Source organism: Gavia stellata, chromosome 1 (assembly GCF_030936135.1).
Source record: "Gavia stellata isolate bGavSte3 chromosome 1, bGavSte3.hap2, whole genome shotgun sequence".
Taxonomy (NCBI): domain Eukaryota; kingdom Metazoa; phylum Chordata; class Aves; order Gaviiformes; family Gaviidae; genus Gavia; species Gavia stellata.
The window spans coordinates 320,440-329,713 of NC_082594.1; the positions used below are offsets into that span (position 1 = coordinate 320,440).

Here is a 9,274-nt window from a genome sequence, read left to right on the forward strand (position 1 = left end):
GATGGGAACCAGCAGGCTGATGCCCGTGAGCTTAAGAACCACGAGCACGTTTGCTGTCATCATATTGGGGCGAAGGAAAAGTCGTGATCCTCCAGCTGCTGGGGAAGGACCCCTCCAAGGCCATTTCCAACACTTCTCGTGCCCATCACACACCATGGCCAGGGGCGGGGGATGGTGGGACAGACGCCGGGCAGCCCCCGGGAGTGCTCGTGGGTCTTGTGCCCAGAGCCGGGACCCCGGGCTGAGCCAGACTGAGTCTTGGTTTGCGGGCTGGAAGCCGAGCTAAAATAGTTTGTGCAACAAGAGGCTGTCCCTGGGGGAAGCTGTTCAAACAGCCTTTTTTCCCCCCGTCGTTGGTTTCTCGCAATCATAACTGATTTTTCTTACTTTCCAGGCGAAGGCACACGACTGCAGTGTCAGGTATACTCTCCCCGTGTACCAACACAAAGACTGAATCAAACCGTTTTTCAGCCGCCTTGTGTTTAAGCTAAGCAGTTTGGCTTCTCAGCTCCAACTCCAAGACGATTCCCATTCCAACCCACTTCTGCAGGTTTTAAGCACTTCGTGGGGCGTTTCCACCACGATGCTCTCACCGTGACATGCACACCCGGTAGAGCCGCCCGGCTGCCGGCAGACCATCCCTGCTCGCGCAGCTGGGGATGCAGAGAGCCGCAGGATTGCGACTTCCCCAGCAGCACGGATCTCGTAACGTGGGTACAACCCGGCAGCGGGTTTCAGGAACAGCCAGACACGCAGTTGTCCGCCTGGGGAAAATAACACAACTTTCATCAATGGTGATTTCAGATTCCTAGTAATCTTCACCCAGCAGGACAGCTTCTGTTAGGATTGGCCAGACCCCTAGTTCCAAACTATTTAATATTTTAAATCAATTAACAGATATGTTTGGAAATCTATTCACTTTGTAACCTACTTACTCTGTGATTTGCCAATACATTTTTAATAAGAACGTTATGCAATTGCTAAATAAAACTCCTTCCAGAAGTCAATTGGCCAGGATCTATTTTCCATTAAAACCGGGCTGAAGCACTAATTTCTGTTACCAACTTTTAGAGCTTCATTGACTGAGCTGCGTATGAGGTTTTTCTCTGTGTCCCTACGTGGGATCAAAACAAAACCAGCTCACCGCTAACAACCTGGGTCATCTCTTGATGGCTTAAATGGGGGCCGTGGCTGGTTGCTGCTTGTCCCGCTGCCCCCCCGCTCTGCCCTGGGGTCCGTCCCCTCACCCCGAGGTGGGTGGGAAGGGCCCCCAGTCTGCTCCAGCCTCTCGCTGCCTGTGCTGGGGGACCTGAACGGCACCCAGTGCCCAGACGCGGCCGCAGCAGCAGCGCAGGGCTGCCTTCGAGACGCCATCATAAATATTCATTGTGCCTGTCTGGGTGAGCGGTGGCGATGGAGGGTTTCCGCCCTCAGAACAGACCAACGCCGCATGCCTCCGCTCCCGCTAATGAGAACGTTTATCGGAGACGCCGCTGGTGCAATTTTCAAATGCTCGTAATTTCTGAAAGCGAGAGGAGCCATTTGTTTTAAACCACCAAATTCAACAAGGCTCCTCACACAGAGTGCGGCTAGGTTAAGCTCTCATTTAAAACCTTTAACCACGTTTACTGTAACTCTGGTGAAATTTTGCCTCATAATCCGTCACCGTGAAAGCAGTGAAATTTTTTCCCCCTGAGCCTTTCTGCCGATTTGAAGATACCTCAGAGCAGACGCCAGCCCCAGTGAAAACATTCAAAACTAGATGCCCTGCAGGGCTACGGGGGACTGATTACAAGGTGTAATTAGGATTTCCAGAAGAGGTTTGGGAATATTAACAGTGTAGCTTTATCTCTTCAAAGATAAGTGCATGGGTCCCACGCGGCTCTCGAGTCAAATGCCTTTGGTGTGGCAACCGACACGGAGAGCCCGGTGAGCGGAGGAGGCTCCTCGCAGCCACCGACGGATGCACAGAAGGAGGGAGGAGCCCGTTTCTGGATCAGGGAGCCGCTGGTTGAGTGGCCAAGCTGCCTCCTCATCAAACATGGTGACGCTAATGAAGGGGGGAATCAAATTTAACAGTGAAGCCACTTATTCCCGCTCCCCCCAGCTCCAGGCCAGGCCCCCTCCCTCCTCTGCAAGACTGTTCAACTCACCGAACCAGCAGAAAATGACCTGGCGAGAAGAAAAGCCAGCTCTTTTCTGCCTGGTTAGTGAGCGAAACCTGCCGTGCAGGAGGTGGAGGAAGGGCAGCGAGACCCCTCCACTCGGCAGTGGTGAGCCACCAGATCAGCTCCACTGGGTCGTGCAACGGCCCCCAGACGCTGCTTAGTCTTACTGCTCCTTCAGTAGCTTCTGAGCAAGCTGGAAGCAGCTCCATCTCTCCTCCGCGGGCTTCTAAGGGACAGATTACACACTCCTGCAGCATCAGAAGCTGACGCACTCTTGCCAAGAGCCTACAAGCAGAGCCATGCTGAACACCAGATCCCCAGGGAGTGCTTGCATTGGGGAAGCTGCTACAGCACGTCAGTGGGACAAAGACCTTCCAGAGGTAGTCTTGCTGTACGTGGAAGTGGTGAATAATTAACATTTTACCTAGAACTGCTCGGTGTGAAGGCAGTGACCGAGACATCCCTCAGCCAAGGTCACGGCAGGGCAGCGGGACTCCTGCTGCGAAGTGCCCAGCGCCTTTTCAGCACAGATGAAGCTCAACGATGCCGTTCCTGAGGAGCTGCCCGGCCTGGGTGGGAGCTGGGTCAGAGGCAAAGCCAGGCCAACGCTCTGCCAGGCAGCTGCACCGTGAGCCCTCCTGCACCCGAGCTCCCTGAGACCACCGCCCTTCCTGCTGCCCTCCCGTGTGCGGCTCTTGCCTGACTCCTCAGCACCCAGGGACGTGTCTCCAGAGGTGCTCCTGCTGCTTGCTCCTTGTCTGACCCATTTCAGCCCTTGCCTCGGCGACTTCTGGAAAGCACCAGCCACCTCCTTTTCACCGCTCTGGCCTGACCTGCTGCCTCCTGCCCGCTCTGCTCCAGGCAGACGGCACAGCCGAGCTCCGGGCTGCAGGGCAGAGGAGCTGACACACGTGCTGCTCCAGCACTGACACACCAGCGAGGCTGCGACATCCCCCAGCCCGGGTGGGAATGTCAGCTCCAGAGGTTCAAGCAGAGCCCCGTGGAAGGAGGGGAAGGCTGCTGGGAAGCCTGGCAGGAAGGACCCTTCCTGCACAGAGACAGGGAGACGTCAACTCAGAGTCTACCCTGTTGGAAACATTCACTTGCATCCCAGTGAAAGCTGACCCAGTGTTTAAAAGCTTTCTTCAGGCACTAACAAAAATATCTCAGTACAAAGACCCACACAGTTTTGGGTCCTGTCTTCACTCTACGGTACTGACAAGAGTTTGGCCTTACGTCCCCAGCCTGCTGCAGCGCGAGCAGTCCTCCCAAATTCCTCCCAGATGCAACAGATGATCCCAGGGGACATCCCTGCATTAAAGGTACAAGGCAGCACGAACTGAAAGCTCTCACACAAACACTACTTAATTTTTGCAAGCCAGACACGTTAATGCAGAAGGCACCACGATGCAGCGTTTTCTGCAAGCTGAGGGGCACGAAATTGCTCGCGCAGCCCTTTCCAGCGTTAACGCAACAGGCAATGCTGCCAAAGCCAGCCCTGGGTTAAGGTAACACTGCCAGCTGAACTACACGGGTTTAAACCTGAGTTTTGATTGTTCCACCTCTGGTTCTCATCATACACCCCCTCCTGCTGCTCCATGACAAGAGTTTCATCCATACTGCGTCACGCCATCACTCCCTCCTGGCATTTCCCCCGAATGTGGGATCAGTTTCCTAGAGAAGGGCTTACTCAGCTCCCAGAATAACATTTCCTATGACTGTTGGAACCACAAGCAACTACCACCTCTAAAAAAAAATCTGCAGGAAAAGCAGTTTCTTCAGCATTAATTCCCATTCCTTTCAGCTGCTGACGCATCACATGCTTGCAAAAACACGGACACCTTTGTGTGTGAAAACACCACATGGCATCTTTAAATACACACGTAAGCGTTCTGAGAAACAGATCTTTAAAGTCACAACTGCCTTTGTTATCACTAAGAGGCTTTACGTTATTCTAAACCAAATTATTACGTAACCTCCCATCTGTTACCGTCTGTAGCTATGCTGGGGAGGGGTGACAGGGCATACCAGAAATCAGTATTGGAACTGCAAAGCCCCAAGAACTCTCCAGAAAGTAACTAAAAGCAGTCAGAACGCATCCCCTTTTGTTTTTGTACTGTGCCCAGGCTCTCCGCACATTAAAAATCTGTCTTCAGCCTGTCCTAGAACACAGAACCTGGGAGGAGATGCAAAGGCAGTTTTCCTTTGGACAGGCTCTGTGGGAGCTGGCTATGCCGCACCTGAGTCCAAGGAATCGCTCATGGTACCCGTCTGACTGTGCGTTTGCTCCGTAGAACAATACCGAGGTCCCTATTTATCAACAGGCACAACACTCCCCCCCGTCCCTCGCCCAAACTCTCACCATTTCTGAAGAGAAAGCCTGGAACATCTGAACTAGTATCTGCGTAATACTCTCACATTTTTGTCGAGAAGTGGACTCATCTCGCCCATTTCCATAGTCCGACAAGCTCACACGTGCTGTTGCATCCCCATGCCATTGATTTCAGAGTATACACACAGGGTATGTTTTTACAAAACCTTTATTCGTCCTGCATATCTTCCTTACGCTGCTCTTAAAACTTCTGGAATTGCTTCTTGGTACCAGCAGCCTTTGTGACTTTGAGGACATTGAACCGGACAGTCTTGCTGAGGGGACGACACTCTCCCACGGTGACAATATCCCCAATCTGGACATCCCTGCAAAGACATTGCTGGTATTTCAGCGGTTCAGAGGTTTCTGCATTTGCAGTCAGTTTGCTCTGTAGCACAGACATTTGCCTTGCGTGATGCTACCGAGTAACACAGCACTGAAAGCAACCTCGGACACCTGAGGTTGTAAAGCAAGAAGGTCTCATTTTAAGTGCTGCAAAGGTGAGCGTGCCTAAAAAGCAGCAGTCACCCCCCCCAGCTGCCACAAGGCCTTGGAGTCTGTCACTCCACACTAAGCTCAAGATGAGGCTAAATGCAAGCTTTTCAAGAGGGCGATGAGTGCTGAGCACGTGAAGGGAAACCCTTCAGAGATGGGGAGTTCCCTCCCAGTCACAAGCAGGCTCAAAGCACTTCTTGAGCCACATCAGCTGGACGGCAACGCTAGCCCTGTTTTGTTCCGGAAACCTGCACTCCAAAGACAGGCTTAGGAAACATGCGGTAGACAAAAAACTGCCAGTCTTTGAATCTGTCCCCTCTGGCCTTAGCGTTTACTTCAGAAACATCAAAGTTTTTATCCTTTCTCAGGGACTGTAACGGTGCACGGTTTCAGACCAGGCAGCCTGACCGGAACCTGTTTCACAGTTCAGCAATTGCCACTGGCGTTGTCAGCAGCCCCCCTCACCAGCAAGGGCTCTGAAGACCATCGTGAGTTTAGACATCACCACTGGTAATCAGGTTCCAGGTCAGAAGCAGCAATAAAACCGCCTGCAGCAAACCGACCTGCACGCTCGCTGCAGTTTCTACACAAAAGCTGAGCTCAGCGTTATAAACAGTATATATAAACACATGTATGAGACATTCGGAGCACGCCTGGCACTCCCATACACCTCCTCTCCACGGGGTAACACTCCCCCCCATCCCTGCAGGGACTTGCACGCACCTGAAGCAGGGGGAGAGATGCACAGACATGTTCTTGTGGCGCTTTTCGAAGCGGTTGTACTTGCGGATGTAATGCAGGTAGTCCCGACGGATGACAATGGTGCGCTGCATCTTCATCTTGGTAACCACGCCTGGGTGACAGAAGTGGGGGGAACGTGACAGCGATGAGCATAAGGAAGCACACACTGCTAAACTGGGCTGAAGATCTGGGTTGTAACTAACAGAGATTTTTACAAGAGCGACCCAAGAGGATCAGCAGGGACAAGTGGTGTTTGACACCTGAAGGCAGTACCCTTCAATTCCAGTAATTTCTCCTTATTTACCTTAAGAATAAACTGTAACACATTCTTTGAGGGGTGCTCTGAGACCCTAGTTCCACCAGGATGAAAGGGCTTTCTTACTGCCAGGCTACAATACTCAAATTTGTATTACAAAACTAATTACTTCTCGTCTTTTTGAAGACTTCTAAGCACACTGTGAGACCTTTCCTAGAACCAACGCTCCCTGCATTATCTGCTACTGTATTACATCAACATCTGCACCACAGAACAGCACATTTGGAAGGATAACTGCCAGCAACTGGTCCTTTCACTGGGCATCAGCAAAGCCGTGCGGCATTGTCGTCAAAGCCCCTTCACCGTGAGGCTTGGAAGACCATCGTGAGAGAATGGCATCATGTGCAGCTCAAGGACCACAGCAGAGTTTCCAGGCAGCTCCAGACTGATGTTCACAGCTCGTGGGCTCTGATTGCTTACCCACTGCAGGGCAGTCACGGGATTATGCCCGTACTGTTACTCCTTGAGGAACCTTCACAACTCACCTGACAGAATTCGGCCACGGATAGAGACATTACCAGTGAAGGGGCACTTCTTGTCGATATAGGTGCCCTCAATTGCCTACAAAGAGAAACAACTGTCAGCATTTGGATGGATGAACAGCTCAGGCAGCACTGCAGCTCAGTGACTGTGCTCAGAGGAGCCACACCTACGTAGGCCTACGAGCGGACGCACTCGGCAGGGCTGTCATGGCCTCTGGGGTGCAGGGGGAGCAGATGCCGGGCCTGGGGCGCACAGCCAGGAGCGGGGCAGCCCTGACCGCCCGCCTCCCGCAGATGGCTGTGCCTTACCTCCTTGGGAGTCTTGAAGCCGAGGCCGATGTTTTTGTAGTAGCGGGGCAGCTTTTCCTTGCCACCCTCACCCAGCAACACCCGCTTCTTATTCTGGAAGATGGTGGGCTGCTTCTGGTAGGCCCGCTCGGTCTGAGGAGGGGAGAGAGGGGAGCATCACCAGCAGCCCCGGGGCACGGTACCTCCCCAGCACCGGGAGCAAACTAGGCCCCGGGGCACGGTACCACGCCGGCACCGAGAGGCTCCCCTCCCCAACCCCGGGGCACGGTACCCCTCGAAGAACGCCCCCCGTCCCCCGCCGCCCCCAGACCGCTCGCCACCGCCCCGGGCCGGGTCGGGCCGCAGCCCCACCGTCCCCCAGCACCCGTGGGGCGGGTGGCGGCCGCAGAGGGGGGGTCCCGGGGGTGTCCCGGCAGCTGGGGCCTACCCCCGCTCAGCACCCACCTGCGTGTCCGCCATCTTGGACCGCGCGGCGGAAAAGAGGCCTGCGGTCGCGCGCGGCGCCGCTTATCCCAGGGGCGGGGCGAGGGCGCCGGAAATGGCCTCACGGGGAGGCCGGGCGAGGTACGTCACTTCCTCCGCCGTGCTGCGGGGCCGGGCTCGGCTCGGCCCCGCTGGGCCGCCCGGGGAGCGGGACCCGTCCCTGCAGAGCCGGCCCTCCCCGCCCCGGGGCCCGCTCTGGGGGCACGGGGCCCCTCGGCGCCTGTCCGCCCGGCGGAGATGGGGCGCCGGCCCGAAACCGCTCTGTGCCCGCCCCCCCCGCCCCGTTTAGGTCTCGGCGGGTACGCGCAGGCCGCCTGTCGCGCTGCCGGGTTTGGCGGGTGCTGGGGGGACAACAGCAGGGCCCGGGTGGGCGTCCAGCGCTTTGGGAACCTCCTCGCGAGCCCTGTGGATTCTTGTCCCGAGCGCGGTAGATGGGATGAGGGGACGGACAGCCATGCAGGACAGGCAGGGAGGATGCCTGCCCGGGGAGCAGCATGGCAGCTAAAGCAGCTGCTGAGCTTTTGGAGGAAAAGATATAGATCAAGATGATGGCATAGGTAGGAGAAGTGAAGGATTTGAGGACGGCCTTTTCTGAGAGCACAGAATCACAGTATCACAGAATCACTACGGTTGGAAAAGACCTGTAAGATCATCAAGTCCAACCTGGAAAAAAAAAAAAAAAACCAACCCAAAAAAAACCCCACGCAAGCCAACCACCACACAACAACAACAAGGCACAACACACCAAAAACCAACCCACCCAACACCACACAGCACCATGTCCATCAAGCTACATCCCACAATGCCACATCCACACGCTCCTTGAATACCTCCAGGGAGGGTGACTCTACCACCTCCCTGGGCAGCCTATTCCAATGTTTCACTACTCTCTCAGTAAAGAACTTTTTCCTAATATCCAGCCTGAACCTCCCCTGGTGCAACTTGAGGCCATTTCCTCTAGTCCTGTCACTAGTCACTTGGGAGAAGAGACCAACACCCACCTCTCTGCAACCCCCTTTGAGGTACTTGTAGAGAGCGATGAGGTCTCCCCTCAGCCTCCTCTTCTCGAGGCTAAACAACCCCAGCTCCCTCAGACGCTCCTCATAAGACTTGTGCTCCAGACCCCTCACCAGCTTCATCGCCCTTCTCTGGACACGCTCCAGCACCTCAATGTCTTTCTTGTAGTGAGGAGCCCAAAACTGAACACAGTATTCGAGGTGCGGCCTCACCAGCGCCGAGTACAGAGGCATGATCACCTCCCTGCTCCTGCTGGCCACACCATTTCTGATACAAGCCAGGATGCCGTTGGCCTTCTTGGCCACCTGGGCACACTGCTTGCTCATATTCAGCCGGCTGTCGATCAACACCCCCAGGTCCTTTTCTGCGGGGGAGCTTTCCAGCCACTCGTCCCCAAGCCTGTAGCGTTGCATGGGGTTGTTGTGGCCAAAGTGTAGAACCCGGCACTTGGCCTTATTGAACTTCATCCGGTTGGCCTCAGCCCATCGATCCAGCCTGTCCAGATCCCTCTGCAGAGCCTTCCTACCCTCAAGCAGATCAACACTCCCTCCCAACTTGGTGTCATCTGCAAACTTGCTGAGGGTGCACTCTATCCCCTCATCCAGATCATCAATGAAGACATTAAACAAGACCGGTCCCAAAACTGAGCCCTGGGGGACTCCGCTTGTGACCGGCCGCCAGCTGGATTTCACCCGATTCACTACAACTCTCTGGGCTCGGCCATCCAGCCAGTTTTTTACCCAGCGAAGAGTGTACCTGTCTAAACCACGGGCCGCCAGCTTCTCCAGGAGAATACTGTGGGGAACAGTGTCAAAGGCTTTGCTGAAGTCCAGGTAGACAACATCAACAGCCTTCCCCTCATCCACTAGGCGGGTCACCTGGTCATAGAAGG

General features: G+C 54.9%; 1 protein-coding gene and 2 non-coding genes across 3 annotated transcripts; all 3 read right to left on the reverse strand.

The window, feature by feature from the left end:
* Positions 1–4,690: 4,690 nt before the first annotated feature.
* RPS11 (ribosomal protein S11) lies at positions 4,691–7,386 on the reverse strand. The gene is made up of 5 exons (XM_059821531.1): positions 7,327–7,386; positions 6,883–7,014; positions 6,577–6,652; positions 5,758–5,887; positions 4,691–4,865 (listed from the first exon to the last, which is right to left on the reverse strand). Exons 1-5 carry the CDS (start codon positions 7,339–7,341, stop codon positions 4,742–4,744), a joined length of 477 nt encoding a protein of 158 aa, XP_059677514.1. The 5' UTR covers positions 7,342–7,386; the 3' UTR covers positions 4,691–4,741.
* LOC132318741 (small nucleolar RNA SNORD35) lies at positions 5,452–5,544 on the reverse strand. The gene has a single exon (XR_009484377.1). It is a non-coding gene; the product is annotated as a small nucleolar RNA SNORD35 (small nucleolar RNA).
* On the reverse strand, positions 6,346–6,438 carry LOC132318743 (small nucleolar RNA SNORD35). Its single transcript, XR_009484378.1, has one exon. It is a non-coding gene; the product is annotated as a small nucleolar RNA SNORD35 (small nucleolar RNA).
* Positions 7,387–9,274: the final 1,888 nt, after the last annotated feature.